At 47.2% G+C, this 27,093-nt stretch overlaps 1 protein-coding gene across 1 annotated transcript in view; it reads left to right on the forward strand.

Moving 5' to 3' along the window:
* Positions 1-423: 423 nt before the first annotated feature.
* Positions 424-27,093, forward strand: part of RHCE (Rh blood group CcEe antigens) — a 33,199-nt gene continuing 6,529 nt past the window's right edge. The window contains exons 1-8 of the mRNA XM_060141023.1: positions 424-571; positions 10,518-10,704; positions 14,269-14,419; positions 16,833-16,980; positions 17,748-17,914; positions 19,455-19,592; positions 21,959-22,092; positions 25,792-25,871. Of these exons, the coding sequence (XP_059997006.1) occupies positions 424-571; positions 10,518-10,704; positions 14,269-14,419; positions 16,833-16,980; positions 17,748-17,914; positions 19,455-19,592; positions 21,959-22,092; positions 25,792-25,871 (1,153 nt within the window). The remainder of the gene's footprint in view (positions 572-10,517; positions 10,705-14,268; positions 14,420-16,832; positions 16,981-17,747; positions 17,915-19,454; positions 19,593-21,958; positions 22,093-25,791; positions 25,872-27,093) is intronic.

A 27,093-nucleotide genomic window follows, 5' to 3' on the forward strand; every position in this document is an offset into this window, starting at 1 on the left:
TCTCCATTTGTAAAATAGAGGTGTTGAGTTGATCTATTCTTTGCCATTCTTGCAAGATATAGTGAAGGTAAACGAAGTAAGGGGTAGAGAAGGATTCTCATGTTTGGGGATCAAGTGAATGAATGCCCTCCTTTCAACTGAGCACAGTGCCTGTAGTAGGAATGCAGCAACTACTTGTTGAATGAATAAGTCAATGAATGATTGAATGAATCAGTTAATGTTGGAATAAATGCATTTTTTTCCTCCTCCCTGTCACTGCCCCTCTGCTCCTGTGTTAACTCCATAGACAGGCCAGCAGGGCCAGCCTTGAAGCCTGAGATAAGGCCTTTGGCGGGTGTCTCCCCTATCCCTCCCCCGAGTGGGTGTGGAGCCGAGGTGTAATGCCCGGTGCTGGTGGAACTGACGCACAGAGACGGACACAGGATGGGCTCTAAGTACCAAAAGTCTGTGCGGGGCCCGCTGACCCTGTGGGCCTTTATGCTGGAGGTGACTCTCATTCTCATCTTCTTCTTTTTCACCTCCTATGAAACTTCTGTAAAGGAACAGAAGAAGCTCATGAGGACCTATCGTGGTGAGTGTCCAGAGGGGAGGTGGTCACAGAGGCAAATAGCAGGGGCAGGGGAAGAGGAGGTCTGTGGTCCTCCAAGGGCCTAGGGGCTCCTTTCCACAAAGCCTCCGAGGAAAGGAGTTCCCTCATCCTCTTCCATTCATTGCACAAAGACCCAGCCAACAATACAGTCTCTTCTTTAGGACCGGTGTCACCATCACCTCTTCCATGAAGCCTCCCTTGATTTGTCAGGGCAGAGGGAGGGGCCTCCTTTTCTGTGTTCCTAGAATTCCCTTTGCCAAATGGTCTTCACAATTCTCTGCTTCTCTGCTCCCCCACCCCCGCTTCTCTCTCCTTAAAAGCAATGAATTTCATGTTGTTGTTGGGTTTGGGGGATTTCGTTTCCTTTTTTTGTCTCTTTTTCGCATTTCTGTGCCACCCTCCTTTTGGAAGCTTTCCTCTCACTTAGGGGCTGGGAAGTCTGCTTTCTGCCTGCAAATCCAGAGCCATAAGCTCTGGCTGAAGGGGAATGTAGGATGGTTGTTATTTTATATGCAGCTAAAAATATTCATAGACTGTGATGAGAACAACTCTAAACAAGACAGACATCCACAGTGGTATGGCTTTTGCTTTTTTTAAAAGTTGAGATGAGTTTTCGAGTATATCTGTGGGTCAATATGTTGTTTATGATAATGGAAGGGCCTCCTGGAGTGAAGTCCCTGGGACAAAGCTGAAACTTGAGCCTAGTTGAGTGCTTGCTTGTTTCTAATTGATATTAACTAGTTAACTGGAAGCAAAGGGAAGGCATCCCTGGGCCCTCAGCAGTGGAAAGAAGGACAAGGAGATGACTCGGGAAAGGAAGTCCCTATACTGCTTAATGGGCTAGCCCAGGGAGGGCTCTCAGTGCTGGACAAGTGAGACCTGGGTGCAATTTTAATTCATTTCAATTTACTTTAATTCTTTTTAATCCGGTACAATGTAATTCAATCCATTCACTCATTCATTCCCTCAACCCTGTATTACAAACCATGTGAGATCCAAACGCATGCTAATCAGGGATGATATTTATTGATTACTTACTAGGTACCAGGCACTATTCTAAATGCTTTACCATAACTCTACAAGACAGGTGCTATTATGATCTCCTTTGTTCTTGTGAGGAAACTAGGCACTTAGACATGGAGTGATTTGCCCAAGGTTGTTCAGCTAGCAATAGCACAGCAGATTTAAACTTAGTCAGCCTTATATTTTAAATAGGTAACCAACAAGGACCTACTGTATAGCACAGGGAACTCTGCTCAATATTCTGTAATAACCTAAATGGGAAAAGAATTTTAAAAAGAATAGATCCATGTATATGTATAACTGAATCACTTTGCTGTATACCTGAAACTAACATTGTTAATCAACTACACTACAGTATAAAAGTTAAAAAATTAAAAAAATTAAATAGATTAAATAAATAAATAAAACTAAATTAAGGGAAAAAAATAAACTTAGGCAGCATGGTTTGAGTTTCCATGCCCTTAACCATGATGCTTCACGACCCCATTTTACAGTAAGGTTGAGCCTCTTGTCATATAATCAGTAGGCGTAGGAGCCAACATTGAAACTTTGTCATTTGGGTACAGGGTCCCTCTTCTTTACCCCTAGGCTGTGCTGCTAACATATAATAGATATAAGTGTCCTCAGGTGCTCACTTGGTATGGAAGCACAGAGGAGGGCCCACAACCCATGCAGGGAGATGGTTATGTCAGGAAAGGCCTCTGGAGGGAAGTGACTGCCCAGCCAGGACTTGGAGGCTCAGTAGGAGTTACCATGTGAAAATGGAGGGTCAAGAGCACAGCAGGAACCATTGTGTGTACACTCATCAGACTGCACCAATCTGGGGTTTAACAGCGCAGTGCTGTTGGAGCATAAATAGGGAAGCAGGGTGTGGTGGACCCATTGTATTGAGTGAGAAGTTTGCCCTTCATTGTTTTGATCTAATAGGAAGCAGGAGTGTGATCAGTTTGGGTTTGGGTTATGGAGAAAGCCATTCCAGGGCTGGCATGGGGATGGAGAAGAGAGCATGACTTGAGGTAGAAGGCCAGTGTGGAGTCTGTAGTGTAGTATGGACCAGGGGGCTTCAAATTTTTCTGATCATGCACACCATTATTCAAGCATGCACCATATTTATACGTACCGCTACATGAATACATTTTGTACATTATTATACAAGTACACAACTTAGAAAATTTGAAAGAAATCAAAAGTAAATATAAAATATTTTCAAATTACTGATCATAATGGTGTCAGTTACTCTTAAGGCAAGGTCCATGGTTACTGTTAATGATAGTGGATGGGACTTCCCTGATGGCGCAGTGGTTAAGAATCCACCTGCCAATGCAGGGGACACGGGTTCGATCCCTTGTCCAGGAAGATCCCACATGCCGCGGAGCAACTAAGCCCGTGCTCCACAACTGAGCCCGTGTGCCACAACTACTGAAGCCTGCATGCGTAGAGCTGGTGCTCTGCAACAAGAGAAGCCAGTGCAGTAAGAAACCCACACACCGCAATGAAGAGTAGCCCCCACTCGCCGCAACTAGTGAAAGCCTGCGTGCAGCAACAGAGACCCAATGCAGCCAAAAAAAATAATAAATAAATAAATGATAGTGGATGGCAATCCATTCCTCGGGGTCTTCTTAACAATTTCAAATTATCTTGCTTGACTTCTTGTCAGATATGATTAGATTGACTTTTTTTTTCAACTCTGAATGTGGCTGACGGAGAGTCTGCACGAGAAGTATCACTCTGCCCTTTTGTTTCTGTATGTTTGGCTGCCATTATTGTTCTGCCTTCAATCTCTGTTTTTTGGCAGGAGTTGTTTGAGCCATTAGTCCGTTTTGTGAAGGTTAGTTGAGTTAAAACTAGGAAGCAATCTGTCAATCCACTTAATCTAATCCAGTCCCCGTAAATGATAAGTTATTTAAACCAGCCAATTCTTTTTTTTTAAACATCTTTATTGGAGTATAATTGCTTTACAATGGTGTGTTACTTTCTGCTTTAGAACAAAGTGGATCAGTTAAACATATACATATATCCCCATATCTCCTCCCTCTTGCGTCTCCCTCCCACCCTCCCTATCCTGCCCTTCTAGGTGGTCACAAAGCACCGAGCTGATCTCCCTGTGCTATGCAGCTGCTTCCCACTAGCTATCTATTTTGCATTTGGTAGTGTATATATGTCCACGCCACTCTCTCACTTCGTCCCAGCTTACCCTTCCCCCTCCCCGTGTCCTCAAGTCCATTCTCTACGTCTGTGTCTTTATTCCTGTCCTGTCCCTAGGTTCTTCAGAACAATTTTTTTTTTTTTAGATTCCATATATATGTGTTAGCACACGGTATTTGTTTTTCTCTTTCTGACTTACTTCACTCTGTATGACAGACTCTAGGTCCATCCACCTCACTGCAAATAACTCAATTTCATTTCTTTTTATGGCTGAGTAATATTCCATTACATATATGTGCCACATCTTCTTTATCCAGTCATCTGTCGATGGACACTTAGGTTGCTTCCATGTCCTGACTATTGTAAATAGAGCTGCAATGAACATTGTGGTACATGACTCTTTTTGAATTATGGTTTTCTCGGGGTGTATGCCCAGTAATGGGATTGCTGGGTCGTATGTAAACAAGCCAATTCTTAAAAAAGACATTTTTAAGACAATCTGGAAACTGGAATAAAACATGAATATTATATAATATACAGAAATTATTGTTAGTTTTGTTAGGTGTGATAATAGCATAGTGGGTGGTTTTTAACCTATTTAGAAACAGGTTTAACAATTTAACAAATAGTGAGTCCTATTTGTTAGAGAAGCATATTGAAATGGAATGATGTCTAGGGTCTGCTTCATGCCAAAAAAAAAAAAGAAGAAGAAAGGAAACAAGGATAATAAAAACAAGATTGACCCCATGTGACAATCATCAAAGCTGGGAATGGGTACATGAGGTTCATCATGCTACTCACTCTGTTTTTGTGTATGCTTAAACTTTTCCATAATATAGAGGTAAATTTAAAAAAAAACAAATCCCTGTCGTTAGTTGCACCATGACGAATACAGAGAAACACATGTCACCCCCCTTCTCAGTGGCCCAATATTCCCTTAGAACACCTTCCGAAGCTAGGACACTAAGCTGTCTGACATCCTGAGCAAGTGAGAGGAGGCTCCTGGGTTCATCTCAACATTAAATGCTTGCAGAGTTGCAAACTTCACCAAGTGTCTTTAGGGGTAGAAGAGCCTAGATTAGTGGTTCTCACAGTGTGGTCCCCAGACTAGCCACTCAGCATCCCCTGGGAACTTGTTAGAAATACCCGGGCCCCCATCCATACTTACTGATCTGAAACTCTAGGGTGGGGCCCAGCAATCTGTGTTTTACCAAACGCTCTAAGTGACTCTGACGCTCATGGAAGTTTGAGGACTACTGGAGCTAGACTGATTCACATCTTGCCTCTGCCTTTCTTAGCTGTGAGACCTTGGGCAAATCACTCAACCTCTCTCTGCCTCTGTTTTAACCTCTGTCACATGATGATAGTACTTATTTAGTTGTCAAAAGGATTAGAAGAATGAACACATACCAAGACTGATAAAGAGTATTGTCTTTTATTATGAATAAACTTTAATTTCTTAATTTTGTTAGTAAAAATGAATAGAACTAGAGTGCTCATATCTCTTCTTCCAGCAGCCCCTATGGATTGTCTAGAGCATCTTCTGAGGGGTGTGATCCCTACTCTGATGACCACTAGCCTGGATGACCTGTGATGAGGCCAAATGGGCAGGGACAATAGAGGAGAAGTGAAGAGTCAGATTCAAGAGCTACTTAGGAGATAAAATCAGCTGTTCTTGGCAAAAACGAGGGAGGAGTCAAGGATGGCTTCATATGTGAGATTTGGCAGATGAAGGAGCCCATTCCTGAGATGAGAGACACAAGGGGAGGGGCAGATTGTGGGATAAAGGAACAATGATATGTTCATTCTGGGCTTGGGATTCAGGTGCCTGTGAGATGCTTGGGGGAAGCAAGTGCATCCATTATCTACTGCTGCATAACAAACCACCCCCAACCTTACCTTAGTGGCTCAAAACAGAAATCATCTAACTTGTTCCTGATTATGATTCCATGGTTCAGCAATTTTGGCTGTATTTGGTGATGCAGTTCTTCTGTCAGTTCTACCTAGGGTCACTATGCATCTCTAGCCTGGAGGTGGCTGCATGGCCTCAGATAACCTCATTTGCATGTTCGTCAGTTAGTGCTGGCTGGCAGCTAGCCCATGTGGTTCCGGCAGACTAGCCCAGACTTTTCACATGGCAGCAAATGTGTTACCACAGTAAGAGAGGGCAAGCCCCAATGAGCAGGTGCTTTTCAAGCCTCTGCTTGTATGGTGTTTGCTAATGTCCCATTAACCAAAGCCAATCACAAGGCTCAACTCAGGTGGGAGGGGTCTATACTGGAAGCCATGATTCACTGGGGGCCATTACTCTGACAACCTATCACGCAGAGCCTGCTTGCAAGCTGCCACATTGGGAGACCATCCTGGGTCCTGCACTGTGGCTACCACCCAATTGCCCCCATATGCCTTAGAAGCAGTAAGCAGAGCTACTAAAAGACAAGAGCGGCTTTGCCAGTGACATATAAATACCCCCAAATCCTGGTACCTTCTATATCTCAGCCTTGACTGCCCCTTTGATTGGGCAATCTCTTTTTCTTTTCCCAGGCTGCTGCAGAGGTGAGGGTGGGGTGAGAGGCTGCGGGGAAGGGGAAGGCAGCATGGGGCTCCGTGGATGGTCCCTGACAGGGGCTGCAGAGGTCCTCCCAGTCAGTGGTGGGGAGCATGGTGTGGAGGCCGAGCCCAGGGCCTGAGGGACAGAAGCTTGTCCTGGCTTCAGAGCTGTCGATGCTGAAGGGTCTGCAGGCCAGAGGGAGGGGCTAGGGTGGGTGGGGACACAGAGTGAGACTCCCAGGGGCAGCCAGGCCGAAGGAAGGGGGAACAGTCTTGCCTGAAGTCACAGCTAACAAGTGGCAGGTGTGGAATAATAGTTACTAACACTTACCGTGCACCCAGTGCTAGGCTAAGCAATTCAAAGGAGCCAGCGAGCTCAGTACTCACAGCAAACCTCTGAGCAGGTGCTCTTGTTTCAGACCATTTTACAGACTAGCAAGCGGGTACACAGAGATAGAGCCAGACTCTGGACTCTGACAACCTGACTCAGAGGCCCACACTCTTCATTTGACACTATGGAGAGCAAAGAATGTATGGAGAGGCAGGATGGTATAGTGGTTAAGCCCACAGAGTCAGGATTCAGCTCTGCCACCAACATTTGCTAGCTGTGTGACCTGGGCTAATTACAGCACCTCTCTGTGCCTCCCTGTCCCCATCTGTAAAATGGGGATAATAAATAGTACCTCCTACATGGGCTTGTTGAAGGTTAAGGCTGGCAGGCACTTGGAAGAGTGCCTGGTATGTGGCGGGCACCATGTATGTGCCCGCTGTTACAGTGATGGTAATTATTGTCCTGCAGGACTCCCAGGTTAGACTTTCTCTAAGTCATGGGACTTTCATAAACTTCTGAAGGCCTGCCTTAGACAGTATGTAAAACTCCCCTCTGGGGCCCGGTTGTTGGGGCCCCTGCAGCAATCCTCTCTTTATCACCCCTGGACACCTTAGCATCATTAGCTTATCAGACCAGCAGCTGATGAGGGGCTCAGCTCAGGGTCTGAGAGGCAGAGGCTGACACCAGTGGGGATGCCGTGAGCTGGGACCCAGCGCTGAAGTTGGGGTCCAGGTCGTGAGACATGGGAGGAGCAGGGGTGGGCCAGAGCCCTGAGAGGCTGGGAGAGGAAATGGGAGGATGCATGGGGTGAGAGTAAAGGGACCCTGAAATCAAATGTGATTTACTGGCCAGTTTGGGGTGAATGTGCTCTGTCAACAGATCCCAGAAACTGCCACCCTAATTTCATCCCCCTGGCCGAAGCACAGCCCCACCCTCAAGGACACTGTGGGGTCCTGGGAGGAGGGCCCTGAGTGCCTATACCAGGCAGCAGGCATGGCAGCTGTGCCTGATAAAACTCCCCAACCAAGAGGTTTCTATCTCTAGAGCCCGACGTCTGCCGTAGTCCTGGTGCCCTTCCCCTCCCCACCCGCTGCCCCCCTCCTCTGAACACACCAGAGTGGTGAGGTCCTTACAGAGTATCGAGTCCGACTCCCATGTGTTACAGATAGGGAAACGGAGGCCCAAAAAGGGCAAGGGACTTGCCCAAGGTCCTTTAGTGCATTGCGGGCAAACAAGAGCAAGAGACAGCCTAGCCTGATGGGAGGGCACTGCACCAGGAGTCCAGAGCTTGGCTCTGCTACTGACATGCTGTGTGCCCTTAAGTAAGTCACAGGCTGTCTCTGGTCCCCTTCTGTAGAATGAGAGGAAAATGCAAGATCCCCCTACTCATGGAAACGTTGATAAATCTGGACCCTTTGCATATAGCATTGCTGCAAGATGGTGGATGTGTTTGTTTGTTCGTTAGTTTATTTGTTTTTTAACAGCAGTGTTTAAGAAAAGATTGAATTTGAATACCTAAAGTGGGGTTCGCAGTCTCCAGTTGACCATAGCCCTCACCACTCCCTAATACACATTGTACCCTTTGTATACATAGTTTCCTGCTCGGCCCCTGAAGGAATTTGAGGGATCCCAAGAGGAGCCCCTATACAAAATGTGCCCTGCCCACCCCCATTCCTAAGGGGATGCAAGCAGGAGATGGAAACATGGCCTCCCCCTCCCTTATGTCAGAGAAAAAAGGTGAAAGAAGTTGAATCCTCCTGATTGCCCACTTCTCACCCACTCCAAGTCCCCAGATCCCGTGGAGATGCCCGGCTCTCCTACAACCCGGTGTTTGTCAGACTGACCTGGGATCGTCAACACCCACCCAAGTCCTATGTGCAAGATTCTAGGTGTGTGTATTTTTCAATGAAAGTGAATTTAAATGTAAATTGAAGAGGCTTTGGAGAGATCTGGAAATGAGAGCTTCCTTGTTATCAGAGCCAAGGGTGGAGACCAGGTGAGTTCTTATTGCTGTGATGGTGATGATGGTGCTGAGCTTTCTCCGTGTGCCAGGCATGGTGCCAAGCTCTTGAACAAAACATTACTTCCTCTGGCTCTCCCAGCACCCTCCGAGGGGGGGAGAAGTGCCCATATTTAGCTGATGAGGAAAGTAAGCAACCCACAAGGCCGTGCAGCTAAGAGGTTGAAACATAAAAACCGCCATTTTTATAGGTCAAAATGGTCAAATGTTGGCAATTTAATATGGTTTAACCTAATAGGGAATGATAGAGGTGGAGTCAAACAGAACTGTGTGACCTCAAAGCCCATGCTTTTTCCTTTAAAAAAAAATTACTTACTGTCCACGTGCTGGTTGTAGAAATTTTTAACACTGAAAATTGTTTAAAATATAAAACTCTCTTAAACCCAGAGATAATCTCCATGGGGCAAAAAATTCCTTCAAGATCTCTCTCCAGGCATTTGTACACATACGAACATAGTTGGTGTTTGTTGATGAAATAGTCTTTACTATTCTGAGCAATTATGTGCCTCATACTGTTTGATTCTGGCAACCTGATGAGAGAGGTATGATTATTTTTCCCATTTAATAGGTGAGAAAAGCAGGAGGGCAGATAGTGTGGTAGCTCAAGGCACAGGCTCCAGAGCAGACTGTCTAGGTTGAAATCCCAACTCTACCAGCTGGAGCAAGTTACTTAACCCCTCTGTGCCTCGGTTTTCTTGTCTGTAAAATGGTGATAATAACAGTACCCGGGACCTCCCGGGTGGCGCAGTGGTTAAGACTCTGCACTCCCAATGCAGGGGGCCCAGGTTCGTTCCCTGGTCAGGGAACTAGATCCCACATGCCTGCTGCAACTATAAATTTGCATACCACAGCTAAGGAGCCCGCCGGCCACAGCTAAGACCCGGGGCAAACAAATAAATAAATAATATTAAAAAAAAAAAAAAACCAGCACCCACCTTGAAGGATGCTTGTGAGAACTAAATGAGATAGTTTACGTGAAGTGGTTAAAACAGTGTTGGCACTTGATAAACACTTAATAAATGTCGGCTGTTATTAAAACTCAGAGACGTTAAATAACTAGATTAAGCCACACAGCTGGAAAGTGCCGGAGCCCTGATATGACCCCAAGCTTATCTGGTTCCAGAGCCCAAACTGTTATCCATTTTGCAAACCTGGAATTAATTCAAAGCATCCGCCTGTTTCCTTTTGCTGGTCCCCTCCGGAACATTAGCTAAGTCCCTTGCGCTCATCTGTCACAGCAGCCCCTGTGCAGGGTCCGAGGCTGGAAAAGGGGAGGATCACCCATGTGGCTCTGGTGCTTTCTGCTGGCCCACCAGGTCCCTTTCAGCAGGGGTCAAAGGGAGAGAGCCGTTTTCTGCGAAGATAATTTTGGTTCTTGCCTATGAACCTCTAGACCCGCTTCTGCCCCCTCTTCTGCATGACCTGAGCTAAGTCACCAGCTTCTGTGGCCTTATTTTCTCTCACACATGATCAGGAGGTTGAACCGGATTCTCAAAAGCAGGAGTCAGTACCTTGACTGATTGTAAACTATGTGTAAGGACTTGTCCTGATGCTCTACACGTGTTCATATCATTGTGTTTAATAATAACAATAATTGCTGCATTTACTGAGCACTCAGTATGGGCCAGGCCCTGCATTAGCTCAGTTAAACCTTCCCTCAAACCTGCATGGTATGTCTGTGTTATCCCCATTATTCAGATGAGAAAACTGAGGCTCAAAGAGGGGAAGTAACTTGACTAAGCACTCTTCAATGATCTTCAATGTCCCTTCCAGCTGCCGTTCTGTAAAACTCCAATTTCACACAACCCTCCACCTTTTCTGCTTCTCCTCCTCCTTCTCGACATCTCTTCCCTGAGCAGACTTCCAGGATGTTACCATCATGGCAGTCCTTGGCTTGGGTTTCCTCAACACATCTTTGCGGAGACACTGCTGGAGCAGCGTGGCCTTCAATTTCTTCATGCTGGCCCTCGGGGTGCAGCTGACAGTCCTGCTGGATGGCTTCCTGAACCAACTCTCCCTTAGGAAGATGGTCCTCAATCTTTCCAGGTAACTGGACGGCCACTGGATCACTTTTGGGTCCTTGGGAGTCTGGGGCCCAAGAGGGCAGATTCTAGAAGAGCTGGCTTGTCCCCTTCTCTTTCTAGCACCGGCACCATGCAATATTCAGGACTTATTTATACTCACAAATTACTCATTGTTTGTCTAAAATTCAAATTTAACTGGCATCCTCTATTTTATCTGACAACCCTACTCTGTGACATCACAAGGGGCCCAGATCTACAGCCCACCCTGTATCCTTTCATTTTTGTTGATTTTGATTTCATAAACTTATACAATAAATATTAGTTCAAAGAAAAAATTAATAGAGATTAGACAAAAAGAAATAGAAATCTCACACTCAGAGAGAGAGTCTCTTGAAAAGAAGGAAGTACTCTCAGTCCTCAAATGCTGGTGGACAAGAAATAGCCTTGTCTTTAGTTTCTTTAAATTAACTCTGATTTCTTTAGATGCCTTTATAAGAACTAGCAAAATTAACCTGTGTTGCTAGAAGTCAGAATAATGGTTACCTGAGGAAGGTGGTGTTTATTGATTAGGAAGGGGCACAAAAGAAGTTTACGTGGTGCAGTAAACATTCTCTATGTTATCCTGTGTGATGGTTACACAAGAGTATATATATATATACACACACACATACATTAAGTTGTACATACCTGCCCCTGAGTCATTCACACTTAATAGGAGGAACCAGGTAAAATTTTTCTATAAAAATTGTTTTTTGGTTTTATCCAATTCTGAAACTTTGTCTTGCCCAGATGATGGGTAAATCCCACCTTAGGTATCTTGGGGACCCCTTCAAGGCCATTCTACCCTCCCCTCTGAGACCCTACTAAACCTCTGGGCACTGCTGTTAAACATCTCTCCATGAACCAGGCTCTGTGCTGGGCACTTCACAAACATTGTTTGTTTAGCCCTTCCAAGTAGGGGTCTGATGTGGCGTACAGGCAAGGAACTAGACGCTCAGAGCTCATAAGACACTTGCCTAGGGTCACATAGCTAACTGGTGGAAGTGACTTCAGTTTTAACTCTGTAACCTTTCCCACACACTGCAGAGTGGTCCTGAGAAGAAACACAATGTAGCCAGCTCCCCACGGGCCCTGAAAAAAACTCTTCACCTTTTTTCTTTTAAACCATTTTACAGCTGATCCCCATGGGGATTCAATACCCCCCCCCCCCCCCCAGTAATCACCTGGGAAGTGACAAAGGGCATTCTGGGGGAACTCCAATAGGGTGGTCCTGGTCTGGTGTTTCTGCTGCCCTGGCTTAAGGTCACGCAAGCCTTTGGCTTCCTGAGCCTGAGTCTCCAGGCATCTCCAGGCTGCCCCCATCTTCTGACGTCCTGCCTGCAGGAATCTGTCAATCCGGAAAGACAAGAAGAGGCCATTTACAGCCCGAGTGAACGCCCCTGCCCTGCCCTGACCACTTGGGTCCTCCCAGCTGTGACCCCCAATGGGGCTGGCTTCACGGATTTGAACAATGGGCTCCTTCCTGACCTTTCCTGCTCTGGCTGGGCTGGTGGGCGGTGTCCAGGCCTGCCTCTCAGACGGCCCTCTCCCTCTCCTGCCGCCTCACCAGCTCGAGGCCTGACTTGGCACTGAATCGGTTCTGCCTTGAGTCACCGATGACCAGTCCCTTCAGGGCGGGGGCCTGTCTTATTCAGTTTTGTCCTCCTTTGTTTTCCTCACATAGTAAGGACTTAGTAAATGGTTATTGGAACAAATATGAAAATAAAAAGAACCCTGAAGGTTGTGATATTTTTAATGCTGTATGTTAAAAGGTCTTGGAGGGCCTATCATAGCAATAACCAACCCCCTTACTTTGCTTGACTCACTTTGCCCTCCCAACAGCTCCATAGGCCTTGCCTCTCTTATAGATGAGGACATGGAAACACAGAGTGGTTAAGTCATTTGCCCAAGGCCACACAGCCAGGAAGTGGCTGAGTCAGGATTCCAACCATGGCAGCCTGAACAAGACTGTCCTAAGCACCGTACTTCGCTGTCTCAATCCCTCCCTGGTCCCAACTGGCCCCTGAGGTCTGAAATCCTCCCACTGGCACAGAATCTCTTGAATTAGGCTTTTGCCAGTTAAATGCGCACTCACCCGAAAGATAACATGGCCAGCCACAGTGAAGCACTGAGTGACCCTTCATGTCAAGTAATTCCTGGCCCCTGTGGGGCTCCTTCCCCATACCTTTGGCCTCCTCTGGCTTTTCCTCTGAAGTCCTTGGGCCTTAAGTAGGACACTACATTGGCAGCAAACAGTGGGCAGTCTGTCCAGACTTCAGAACACAGGCTTTGGATCCAGGCCAAGTGGGTGGGTTTGAACCTTACATTTGTCATTAACTAGCTGTGTGGCCATTACCAAAACAGTCACCTCTTCCAGTCTCAATGTACTCACCTGTAAAATGGAGGTACTGAATGGTACCCTGGCACCATTTACAGAGGGCTACCTGGAGGATTAAAATTTAAATGAGATGATGTACTTGCAAGCCTGTTATACATAATGCTCAATATATTATTATTATTACTGTCACTATTATGGTGGTGGTGGTGGTTGTAGCATCATCATCATCAGCTCCCAGGGGGAGGGGTGGTCTCAGCAAAGTGCCAGAGGAGGGTGGGTTGGTTTAACCACAATGGATTGTCCAGCTCAGTGCCACCTCCTCCAGGAAGCCCTCCCTGAGTCCAGTTCACATTGCTCTCTCCCTCCAGTGAACCCCTCTGGCCTCATGATATTGCAGATGGTTTTAATTGACAGGGTCATGATGTCGCTTTGTCTCCCCAGCCTAATCGTAAGTGTCTTGAAAACAAAAATTGTTTTCTCCTTCTGAATCCCTGCACTAAGCTTGCTCACTTGTCAAGGGAAAGAAGGAATCAGTAATAGCACTGAGTTAGTTCTTTGTGCCAGTCATGGTGTGCGAGACACACATGCACGACTATTCCTTCTAATCCCCGCAACACTCCCATGAGATAAGTATTATCATCCTCCTTATTTTACAGATGAAGAAACAGGCTCAGTGAGATTAAATAGCTGTTCAAGTGGAAAAGCTGGAACTGGAAGCCAGGCTTGTCCTACTTCCAAACCCAGTCTCTTTCCACTACAGGGAGAGGGAGAGAGGAGGGTGGTGGTGCCTGAAGGATGGGCGGGCAGGTGAAGAGCGCCCTCTATTGAGCATCTGTGAGTGATGACAGTAGAAGAGAAGCCCAGGGCAGAATCCTAGTAGTCAGATCCCAGAAGCGGTCCCGTGGTAACAATCAGACATTCCTATGAGAACTTCGGAGCATCCTCAATACAGATGAGTGTATGCAGATCAATCAGAGTGTGGCTGCCATCCTGAGGGTGGAGGAGGGGATGAAGGAGACCCCAGACGTGGCAGCCTCCATCCCCATGAGAGCGGAAATTTTGTCTATTTGCTCTCCTACTCCATCCCCAGTTTCTTGAAAAGTTTCAGGCAGAGAGTAGGTCCTCAACAAGTGTTTGCTGAATGAGTGGATGAATGAATGGGAGGCATCCTTCCTTCTCAGTCATCCCTGTCTTGCCCCCTCTCCCCAGTATTCAGATATCCACCATGAGCGCTACATCTGTGCTGATCTCAGTGGGTGTCATCCTGGGGAAGGTCAACCTGCTGCAGCTGCTGTTGATGACATTGATAGAGGTGACAGCCTTTAGTGCCACGAGGATTGTCGGCAAGGAAGCCTTCAATGTGAGTCATGGTGCTGTGAGGAGGGACCTCGGGGATGAGGGCTGAGAAGGTGAAAGGGGAGGGCTCTGTCTCCATTTGATAAAGCTTCTGGGATTAAAAAAACATTAAAGACAGGCCAAAATGGGGTTGCAAAAGTGTGGTCTATGCTAAACATTTAAACATAGCAAGCAAATGCTATGAAGGCGGTTCCCACGGTAAAAACTGTCAAGGAGGACTTCCCTGGTGGCGCAGTGGTTGAGAGTCCGCCTGCCGATGCAGGGGACATGGGTTCGTGCCCCGGTATGGGAAGATCCCACATGCCGTGGAGCGGCTGGGCCCGTGAGCTGAGCCTGCGCGTCTGGAGCCTGTGCTTCGCAATGGGAGAGGCCACAACAGTGAGAGGCTGGCGTACCGAAAAAAAAAAAAAAAACTGTCAAGGAAAGAGGTCAGTTCCCAGAGATGGAAAGCCCACTGTGGGCAATGCATTATAAGCCTTTTCCTGCTTTGTTACGGTTTTCATAGTGGTTGTTTTAAAAAGCTGCATTAATTCAAAGCCATCTCCTCTCTTCTCTGCAGCTTCAATGTTTTAGTTTAGCTGGTCCCGGGGAGGGTTTCGCACTGACTTTGAGAGTTCACTGCTTCTCCTCAAAAACTTCAATTCAGCCTGGGTTTGTTGCATGGAAGGGCTCAGGGGAAACTAGAGCCAGAAACCAGAGCTGTTCCCAGTAAAGGCAACTCAAGAAATGAGTATTCCAAGCTGACGATTCCTGGGGGACCTCAGAGAGATTAGAAATGCAAGACTTCTTCAGTTCTTACAAGGGAATTCCACAGACTTTCATTTTTATGTGTGACTGAGGTTCCTTACCATTCATTCATTCCTTTCACAAATATTTATTCTGAGCCTATTGTGTACCAGGCACTCTTCTAGGCAGTGGGAAAATGCAGCTGTCATGGAACTTCTATTCCAGAGGGAAAGACTGCCAATAAACAATAAAATAGGCAAAAGATACAGTGTGTTAGATAGTGATAAGTACTATGGAGAAAAAAATAAAATGAGGAAAGCAGACAGGAATAGCTGTGAGGGAGGATAAAGTGTTAGAGAGGTTGGCCAAGGAAGGCTTCCCTGGGCAAATAATTTTTGAGTAAAGAGCTGAAGGCAGCAGGTTTGCAAGTCACGTGGGTATCTGAGGACAGTGGCAGATGGAAGGCAGGGCCGTGGGAGTGGTCTGCCTCTTTCAGGAGGAGGATTGTGTCAGTGACACTGTTTAGAATTGTTGGCACATGATGATAATAAAAAGCAGATGGGCTTTTAGTTGCTTTAATTGTTTTAAATTCTCTACAGACAATGCATTCCCTTATTGCCTGTACCCAGGGTGGACCACTCCCTCCACCGTGCACTCCAGGCAGTGGAACAGACGGTGCAAAGTGGTACTGACGTGGGAGCATGAGTGTGGGTTTGAGGAACAGCAAGGACAGTGTGTGTGGAATGAGTAGGAGGTGGAGTCACAGAGGTTGTGGGAGGGCAGATCATGCAGGGTCCTGTAGGTCGTAGGAAGAACGCTGACTTTGACATTGAGGGAGACATGGAGGAATTCCCACCCCCCTCACTGGGGGATTCTGAGCAGAAACATGCCATGAGCTAAGATTTTAACAAGGTCTCTCTGGCTGCTACGTGGAGAAGAGTCAGTTGGGGGACAAGGGTGGAAATGGGGAGACCAGTTAGAAGATTACTGCAAAAATTTGGGAAGGTGTTGATGGTGGCTTAAACCAAGGTGGGGCAGTGGAGCGTGGTGGTGAAAATTTTGCCAAACCTGGATATTTGTTGAAGGCACAGCTGACAGGACTTACCAGTAGCCCACGAAGTGAGTTATGAAGGGTTACTAAATTTGATATTCATAAAGCAAAATGAACATATAGCTGGAATTTTCTGAACACTTTAGTTCAGTATTATAAAAATTCTGGCTGCTTCATGGTGCAAAGATCATATCACTCATACTCTACGCAAAATTTGAAATTCTGCCAAAATGTAGGAAGCAGTGGGGTACATGTCCGTGTGGCTCTTCTCCCACCTAAGTGGACTTCAGCCAAAAGTGTTTAAAGCCAACCAGAGGGGAATTCCCTGGCGGTCCAGTGGTTAGGACTCGGCGCTTTCACTGCTGTGGCCTGGATTCAATTCTTGGTCCTGGAACTAAGATCCTGCAAGCTGCAAGACGTGGCCAACTAAATAAATAAAGCAACCAGAAACCTGTCGGGAAAAAATACACAGCAACTCACGGGACTCCTCTGAAAGGGGGGCTGCTGGGCTGGGTCAGTCTCCTGACTTCAAGTCACGCCTCCTACATGAAGTCAGAACTTTCTCCAAGGAACACGGGAGGTTCCCTCCTTGTGGGCAGAAGATGCTGACACTCACTGTTCCCGCTGGGTTTTGTTGCAGATGGACAACCACATAAGCATGATGTACATCCACGTGTTTGCGGCCTGTTTCGGGCTGACTGTGGCCTGCTGCCTCCCGAAGCCTCTGCCTAATGAAGCGGAGGACAAACAACAGACGGCCACGAGCCCCAGTTTGTTCGCCATGCTGGGTGAGGACAAGGTGGCGTGGGCGGGCTCGGATCTGGGGTGGGCAAGAGGCTCCAAAAGAGGAAAATCTCTCTCCTTTTCCAACCTTCTCTGGGTGTCTGAAGCCCCTCGGTAATGATCCATTTCTTCAAGTGGTATCTGATGAATTCACATCTTTGAATTCCCCTCTAGGGAACTTCTCTTCATTAATATCCAAAGGAGAGGAGAGGCTCATTACATCTCAGTTTAAATAAGGTTATCCAATCCTTTTGTCCTCAACTTAAAGCAGAGAATTGGACACATGAAGAAAACCGGGCCTAGGAGTGGAGGAAAGAATGGGAGTGGGAAGAGAGGAGTAATAGTGGTGTATCAATAGTTTGAAGAGCTCCAGTAAAAGTGATGAACTTAGAGGCTGGGAGAGGCTTAGGAGAAGGAAATCAGGCAGTGAGATCGCCAGCAGGCAACTGAATACCAGGCCATTGGGCCAAATGAAAGCATCCCATTAATTTCTTAAAATAAGCATTTAAGCCATCACAGGCCAGGGTCAGGAGGCCTGGGGTTTGGTGATTTCAACTCTCTGGACATTAGTTTCCTTGCCTGTAAATTATGTTAGCTGGGACCTACCAGCTTAAGAATTCAGAGAGGAGACATGATTTGCCCAAAGTCACAGAGCAAGAAAGTGACAGAGATGAGACTTGCCAGGTCCAGAATTCTCCTGTCTGAAGTGCCCCTGGCTCAGGCTTTGGAGCAGGAATACTGGTTCCGGCCACTGACCCTCTCTGGCCTCCAGGCACCCTCTTCTTGTGGATGTTCTGGCCGAGTTTCAACTCCGCTCTGCTGGACATTCCGGACGAGAGGAAGAAGGCCTTGTTCAACACCTACTACGCCCTTGCTGTCAGCATGGTGACAGCCATCTCAGTGTCAGCCTTGGCGCACCCTCAAGGGAAGATCAACATGGTGAGGAGGGGGGCTGTCCCTTGGGCAGCACTTGGGTCTTCTAGGCCTGACACACATATTCACACCCAACCCGCCGGCCTCAGCGCCAGCCCCACAGGTCGGGAAAGAGCATATCGGGTGATGGGGTCTTGTCTGCGGCATCGTGGGGCATCAGCCCATCAGCACTGCCTTGTCAAAATGGGCCTGGAACATAGGAGACTGTCAAATGAGCAAAGGCCCTCTGGGGGGAGTGATTAAATCTATCAGCCTTGACATCAAACAAACCCAAGTCTGAACCCCATTTCTGGTGGTTACTAAAGCCAGCTCCCATAAGCAAGAGTCAGCAGAGAAAAACTGGGGTAGAATGAGTCATCCTCTCCCCTTCCCCGAAGAAATTTCAAGAATGGAATAAACGGAATCAGAAGTAAAGATCTTTGTTTCCCTAGCCATCTGAACTTGGCCAAGCCACTTAAACTGTTTGAGTCTCAACTGCCTCATATGTAAAGTGGGAATTGAGAGATGATGCACGTAAAGGGCTTCGTGCCCAGAGCTAATAAGTACTGGGCAAATATTAGCTGCTATTAACAACGTAGCTGCGAGTCTGTGTGTGAGTTTTCAGGGGAGAGATCCGTGAGATGGTAGACTAAAGACAAAACAAGGTCCCATGATAATCAGGGCATGAGGTCAGCCAGCCAGACATGATGGGAAAGTCTAGACAGATGGGGCGGGGGGGGTAGGGGGGGCGTGAAGGGGAGAGAAGATGGCCAAGGATGACAGGTTAACAGCACTAAGGGGAGGTGAGGGTCCCCACAGGTGAGCTCCATGGTCACAGGGAGTCTAGGATCAGACAAGGTAGCGACATCCAGGGAGGCAGGTGTAGGCATCAGGTCGGGGAAGCCCAGAAGCTGGTCCCAGGGCCCAGAGCTCCAAGATCTGGGTAGAATTGAGAGAGGCAGAGAGCAGTAGCATAAGAGCAAGGCAAAGCCCCAGTTCTAGAGGAGGTGAAGGTCATAGCAGAGACATGACCCAGGAACAAGGGCCAGCTCTTGGGATGGGGTCCAATAATACAGGGTGACATCGGCACCAAGTAGCCAATAATAATAATAGTAAAAAACAATAATAATGGCTTATATTTGGGGGGCATTTACTCATGTTCTGTGCCAGGCATTGGGCTCAGAGTTTTATATATGGTGACTCAATTTTCATAATAACCGTATCAGTAGATACAATCAAAACCCCATTTCTCTGGTGACAAAGTTAAAGCACTGAGTGGTTAAGCGCCCAAGGACACATCACAACTAAGTGTGAGCATGGCTAGGATCCTGAGTAACTGCACTTTCAGGCTAAATGACTCCCAATCAGGGTGACTCCTCCCTGAGCCTGAGAAGTGGGGTGAGATAAGACCGTTGGTGAACTCTCAGCAGAGGGGAGGGGATGGTTTCAGGATCAGAGAAGCAGGGAAGATGTTACACTGTTTTCTTGCTACCGGCTTACCAAGTAATTTAGAGAGATCCTGTCCTCTATATGTCATTTCATTCACCCACAAGCTATTCCTCTGCAGACTCACATCCACAATGCGGTGCTGGCAGGAGGTGTGGCTGTGGGCGCCCCCTGTTACCTGATCCCTTCTCCTTGGCTTGCCATGGTGCTGGGTCTCCTGGCTGGGCTGATCTCCATCTGGGGAGCCATGTACCTGCAGGTAAGGAGCTGGGCAATGAACACCTGCTGCTTTGGCTTCCACCAGGGTCCAGGCCCCTAGAACATGGCGGGCCATCTTGTAGTGCCAAGGGCTGCATTAGGCAGCCGTTGGCACCTTCTCAGTTTAGCTTCAGAGCTTGGGTGAGGGATCCACCCAAGTTGGATGGTGCATTTGTTAAGATCTGGAGAGCAAGTATCAGAACATATTCAAGCTTGCTCAGGAATAAGGGGGATTTGTTAGAAGGCTACTGGGGTATCACTGAACCCAAGGACAGGAATGCTGCTGGGAGCCCAGGAATGGCTGGCACCAGGGATGCGAGTCTTGTGGGGAACCCAAGAAGTCCCCGCTCTTCTTTTTTTGCTTTTCCTGAACATCTGCTTTATTCTCACTCTGTAGACTTCCTTCTTCTTCTCCTACTCCACATGGTGGAGTGTCATCTTTCTCTTCAAGAAAGCAGCCAGGTGAAATCTCTTGGCCCCAGTTGCAAATTCTTTGGAGAAGGGGCTCCTTGGTCTAACTTGGATAATGTGCCCATCTTTGGCTGGGTGGGAGGTAGGGCACATCATACATGCAAGTCTGCTGTCCATGAACCATGTGAATAGGGATGGGAAGGGCAGCACTCAAAAGAGGGTTGCTGGGCTGATGATCCAGGTCACGTCCACTTCTGATTATTTAGTTCTTCTTCTAAGTGGATGGATTTTTCTTCCTTCAATATTCTACATATACTGGTAACATCAGAATGCGCCATTATAGCCGATTTGTTATCACACACTTCTAAGAGAAATATTTAGGAGCAACAGATCTTCATAGGTTTGAAGACCTGATGGAGGAAAAAGGAATAGACTTTTGGGTGACACAAGAAGATGAATTTGGATGAACCGTGGATATTCAGGGAGGCAGTTTCAAACCCAAATAAGGAAGAACTTACCAACAGTTCGATCTGACCAAAAGATGGGGTAGTCTGCTTTTCATCTTTGGAGTGGAAGCGCGTGTCTTTTATCTCCTCTGGCTTTGAGATCCTCTGATGAAAGTAGGACATATTCAGCAAAACGTGTATCACAGGAATTCCCTGGTGGTCCAGCGGTTAGGACTCCAAGCTTTCACTGCCGAGGGCCCGGGTTCAATCCCTGGTTGGGGAACTAAGATCCCACAAGCCCCGTGGCGTGGCCAAAAAACATGTATCACAAGTATCATGAGGCTCAGTGTCTGTCACTTTCTCTGTGCCTCAGGTTCCTTTAGTCTATCACTGCAGGAAGGATTCAAAGATGATTCACTGATTTTTCCATTCATTAATTCACTCATTCATTCATTCATTCAACACATTTGTTTTAACAGTCTTCCTGCTTCCCAAGCTATAGTGTAGTGAAGGAAATGGACAAATAAACGCAACACAGTGTGTTAACTGCTACTGGAGCACATCTAAGCTGGCCTGAGATAGGTCAGGATATGCCTCCCAGAGCAGAGAAGGTCTCACCCGAGCATTGACAAAGAACTTATATTAGCCAGGGAAAGAAGTGGGAAATGTACTCCAGGCAGAAGGAACAGTGTGTTCAAAGGCTCAGTGACAAGAAGAGCATGTGGCCCAACCAGGAAACGGAAAGATGTTCTTTGGGCTGAAGCATAAAGTTCATCAGGGAGTGTGCCTCTCACCATAGCCTTGGGAGATGGCAGGTGCTCAGGAATACCTTCTGGGCGAGTTCAAGAGTCTGAATTTTTATTCCCAAGGCAATGAGGATTCTAAGGAGGGAACTAGCCTGATGAAATTTGCATTGGTATCCACATCTGTTGGCTCCCAGCCATCTGGGAGGCCAAGTGATGAAATGGAAGGAGTACTGACTGGGCGTCTAGAGGTGTGGTCAGATTCTTGCCTTTTAATCAGCCATGTAGTCTCTTGGATGGCAGTTAGGTTTGGTCTAGACCAGTGGGTCTCAATCAGTCCCTGGGGACATTTGACAATATCTGGAGACAGTTTTGGTTGACACACCTGGGAGAGGGGTGCTCCTGGCATCTAGAGGGTACAGGCCAGGGGCGCTGCTAAACCTCCTACAGTGCACAGGAGGGCCTCTAGCATAACACAGAATTATCAGCCCCAAATGTGAGTAGTGTGGACAACGGACCAGCATTGGTGTCACCTGGGACTTTGCTAGAAATGCAGAATCTCAGGCCCCAGACCCACTAAATCCAACTCTGCATTTTAATGAGCTCCCCAGGTGCTGTGAGTGCACATTCAAATCTGAGACGCACTTATTTAGTTGAGTCCTAATGCCCATCCCCCTGGATACCCTGGATGCCAAGGGTCTGTGAAAGGGTGGGTAAGGAGTATCAGTCCCACATGCAGATCTGCTGATAATGGTGTTTGTTCCCAGGTGTGTCTTCAACGAACGCTGGACCTCCATGACACCTACGGCGTGCAGTATACCTTCGGCTTGCCGGGTCTACTCGGAGGGATCACCAACATTGTGCTGACGGCGCTTCAGGTCAAGTGGACCAAGGTTTCCACGTAGGTCACTTGGCTCATCCCCTTATCACCCCATCCAGCTCAGGAAGGAGTGTGCCCAGAGCCCCTGGCCGGGGAAAGGGGGGTGGTGCCCAGGGCCGGGCAGTCAGAGGCCTCAGTGAATATTCGTTGGCCAATTTATTCTGAAATTCTGCCCAGCCCCTACTGTGTATGGACTTATCACCTGTCCAGGCCCCTTCTTTCTAAAGCAGGCAGCTTAGGTGCAGGGCAAAGGTAGACAGTCCCGAGTCCTCCCCAAATGCAGAGCAGGCGATCAGGCTCAAGTCAACTGAGCCTGTTTTTCAGCCCCTGGTGGTTTAGGTTGTGGTGAAGTGTGCTGTGGGGTCTTGGCCCCTTACTAGCTGGGCCATGCTACCTAACCTCTCTGAGCCTCTGTCACCCGATGGTAAATGAAGATAATGATAATTCCTCCCCTCTAGGGGTGTTGGGTGCTACTTGAGGCCAGGTACTGTGTGGTTAAGAGGATTTGATATGTTAATGTAGGAAAATGCTGAGTACAGCCCATCCCTGAGACCCAGAGAGGGAAGGAGCTTGGCTAAGGTCACGCAGTGAGGTGGGACCGTGGGTCTCCGGACCAGAGTCAGGTCCTGTGCCCCCCAGACAATGGACAGCAATGATCAGAACCCTGGCCATCACCTTCTGGAAGTTATCTTCTTGTTTCTTTCCTTTTTTTTTTTTTTTTGCGGTGGGGGGCAGTTGTTTATCTTCTGAATGTGACTCACATATAATGGAAGAGTAACTTGGGCACAGGGATAGATTTTTCCAGATGAACTGAGTTAGTGATAACAATAATAATATTACTGATGACAGTACTGTTTGACTGCTTTCTAAATGCTAGGCATTATGCTAAAATCATTACGTCATCATCTCATTCAATCCTCACAACCACCTGGTGAGGTATTATTAGCTTTCCCTAAGAAATGATATTTCGGGGGAGTTAGTTGTCCAAGGTCATGTGGCTGAAACCTGGCTGTAAAGGTTATGAGCACCTGCGGTGGGTGATGAGAGCTCATCGTTGTGGAGGTATCTCAAAGAAATCATGGAGGTCTGCATCCCTCAGTTCTAACAAGAGAGACGACCATAGCCCCAAATTATAGGAATCTTCTGTGAGCAGGTGAGATATACCTCCATGAGCTGCTTGGGGGTGAAGAGGATCCCATTTGGGGGTGGGGAGGGGATGGTCTGTGGGAGGCAGTGCATCTCTGTAATGGACTCCAATGATGTGCCTGCCACTTCTTCAATAGCTGTGCGACTCTCAGCAAAGCTTTTTCCTCTCTCTGGGCTCCTGAGTTCCCCTCTGTAAAATGAGGGGTTGATCTAGCAGGGTCCTACACTCAGATACCTGTAGGGACCAGGCAGGTAGGGTTAAAACTGAGACCGGTGAGGGGAGGAAACTATGGGCATTTGCTCTTCAGTGCTGGGCAGCTAATACCGTGCAGGGTCCCAGGATAAGTGTTGCCAGATCTAATGACTTTTCAAAAGTCAGAAATGCAGAGTTTTGCATGTACTTCCCAAGCATTGGCAAAAGATTCAAAATCACTAGAAACATTGTGTGGGCCAAATTCTGCTCGTGGGCTGCCGACCTGGAACTTCTGCACCACCTACCCTTCTATCCCCCAAATTCTGTGATTCTGTGGCTCTCCTAGAACAGTGGCTCTCAACAGCATTAGCATCACCTGGGAACTTGTTTGAAATGCAAATCATACCCCACCCCAGACCCACACAATTAGAAATCTGGGGGCAGGCCCAGCAGTCTGTTTTAACGAGTCCCCTGTGTGATTCTCATACAAGCTCAAGTTTGAGAACTATTGGCCTATAGCAAAAAAAAAAAAAAAAAAAAGCAAAGCTGTCAACCAGCAGTGTGCTGCTAAAGGACGAACAACTGGCTCTCCAGGGAAACAAAGCCCTGACTTAGAGCATTTGCTGATTTCTCCCTGTGGCCAGTTTCAAGCCAACAAGGTAACACCCCTGAACGTGGAGTTGAGAAGAGCTGAGAACCATTGGCCTGTGTGTCTGTGTGAGCTGGCTCCAGCACCCGTCCGCAAGCCAATTCTCATCATGATGAGACAGCTGAGGACCAAGAAGTAGTCCTCTCTCCTCTGCGGGAACCTGGCAAAGGGAAGGGCACAGTGACAGCGATGACCCCTCTCAGGGTGGCCTCTGGTCTGCTGGAAGCAAAGGGCACAGGCTTCAGGGACACACAGACCAAGGTCACATTTACCAGTTGTGTGACCTTAGGCATGGTATTCAAACTCTCTTTAAGTCTCAGTTTTCTATCTGTAAAATAGGATAATAAGATCCATGTCCCAGGGCTGCTGTGAAGATTCAGCAACATATAATAATTAAAGGGCTCGGGACAGTGCTTGGCATGGAGTAAACACCCAACACATGGCCCCTTTCTTTATGATGGTTACTGATGCTGCTGCCTCCGTAGGAGGGGCATCTGGATGTAGTGGAAAGATGGGGAAAGGACTGAGCTGGCAGTTAGAGCGCTTTCTGGGAAGTGTGGATCAGCTGTTTTATTAGCTCTGTGTCATTGGATGAGTCAGTTGACTTTACATTCATTCCACAAACAATATTTGTCGATTTCCCATTTGGGTGAGCGAATGTAAATCAGTCAGATGCTGTGCTTGGAGGCTGGATGGAGCATTTTTCACAAATTGTGGGATTTTTAAAAAATAAATTTATTTATTTAATTTATTTATTTTTGGCTGCGTTGGGTCTTCGTTACTGCGCGTGGGCTTTCTCTAGTTGTGGCGAGCTGGGGCCACTCCTTGTTGCGGTGTGCAGTCTTCTCATTTCGGTGGCTTCTCTTGCTGCAGAGCATGGCCTCTAGGCACATGGGGTTCAGTAGTTGTGGCACGTGGGCTCAGTAGTTGTGGCTCACGGGCTGTAGAGCGCAGGCTCAGTATTTGTGGCTCACGGGCTTAGTTGCTCCACCGCATGTGGGATCTTCTCGGACCAGGGCTCGAACCTGTGTCCCCTGCATTGGCAGGTGTACTCTTATCCACTGTGCCACCAGGGAAGTCCCTTGATTTTTTACTTTCTTAATGGTATCTTTTGATGAACAATAGTTTTAATTTTATCATAGTCCAATTTATCATTGTTCCCTCTATGTTTAGCTCCTGTGTGTCATGTTTAAGAACTTTTTGCCTACTGCAAGGTCACACGGGTGTCCTCCAAGGGCCGCTTAATAGTTTAAAGTGAAGCCCTGGGGTTGCTTTGAAGGAGAGAGGACAGGCACATATGTCCAAGGGGGTAGGCAGGGGAGATGGGTCTGATGGCCAAGCTGTACCCCATCTCGCCCTGATAGAAATAAAACCTTCATCTTTAATTGCCTAATGAGGAAACTCAGGACTGTGAGAGTTTAAGTGCCAAGGGTCGTGCAGCTAGTAACAGAACTGGGACCTGAACTTGGGTTTTCTGACCTCTACTCTAGTTCATCGTTCATGGGGTCTGAGAACTAAAGTAAGCCAAAGAGGATCTTGAAATCCCTTCTTTCCGTCTACATGTCTGCATAGCTTTGTGGGAGAATGACAGGAATGTACTGCCTAGGGAGGGGACATTCGTTCTCCTGGTGGCCCTTCCTGACAGCATCACTACTGATGCAATCTTTTCTGTCCCCAATGACCTCTGCGGCCTGATGCCCAAATGTGACCACCTCTGCTTTGTCATTTCTAGGCTTGGCTACCAGATACTCACTGACTCCGGGGCATTCAGCTTCACCATCATTATGGGTGTGGGATCTGGTCTTCTGACAGGTCAGTGTGAGACCACCCTTCTTCCACCATTGTCCAGGGCACAGGGCCTGGGCCTAGACTGCACCTGCCCCATCCCTGGACGTGTATGTGCCCATGCCCTTCCTCCTGAACCCACCCCCTCAGCTCCAGCCAAAGGAGGCAAAGAGCCCAGACCTTGATTAAAAAATAAAGGAACACAGAATTACAAACTTTCATAATTGGAAAGGTCCTCAGAAGTCACCTGGACACTGCAGCCTCTTGAGCCCAGGACTGGTGATTTCATCAAATTTTGCACAGAAGACCAAGGAGACCCTTATGCTACAGAGCTTACCTTTTACTCCCTGAGAACACCTAAATACTATTTTGTTCAGCAAATATTTGTTCAATACCTGCTATGAACCAGGCACTATTCTTAGGTACTCAGGATACAGCAGTGAACCAAATTCCCTGGCCTCATCGAGTTGACCTTCTAGATGGGGAGGGGGCTTTTCCCATAAACAGAAAAAAATAAAATAAAATAAAATAAATATATATGTGCTATGTCAGATAGTAATAAGCACTATGAAGGGAAATAAATCAGGGTAGGGGGAACGTAGAGTTATTGTGAAGGTGGGCTGCTCTTTTAGAAGGGTGGTAAGGAAGGCCTATCTAAGAAGCTGACTTTTAAGCAAGGACTTGAATGCAAAAAATGAGGGAGATACCATGTGTTTATTTGGGAGAAGAACATTCCATGAAAAGGGACAGCAAGTGCAAAGGCACTGAGGCAGGAGCATGCATTGCATGTTTGGGGAACAGCAAGGATGTCAGTGTAGCTGGTGTGGGTGGAGTGACAGGGAGAGTGGCAGGGGTTGAGGATAGAGTGGTAGCAAGGAGCCAGATCATTCTGAGACATGGGAAGGCATTAGAGAACTGTAAACAGAGGACTGATGTTCTTTTGCTTCTGCAATATGACAGACCTGCAAAGAATCTTGGGGAGATACCAATTTGCCAGTCTTACATGCTAGGTGAAAACATGCATTCTGTACAGAACTGCTCACTGTTATTCTACAAGCAAACAGCTTTTATTGGTTAGATTTTCATATATTGTACCTCTAAGCATGGAGTGAATGCCAAATAAGAGACAAAATAGCATAAGTAGACACTAAGGAGTTGTGTGATCTTGGGCGTGTCACTTTGGGCATTGGCTGGCTTCTCTGTAAAATGAAATGATTATAGTAACTAATCATATGGCGTCCTTTCAGCT

This window comes from Lagenorhynchus albirostris, chromosome 2 (genome assembly GCF_949774975.1).
Source record: "Lagenorhynchus albirostris chromosome 2, mLagAlb1.1, whole genome shotgun sequence".
In the NCBI taxonomy this organism is placed as follows: Eukaryota; Metazoa; Chordata; class Mammalia; order Artiodactyla; family Delphinidae; genus Lagenorhynchus; species Lagenorhynchus albirostris.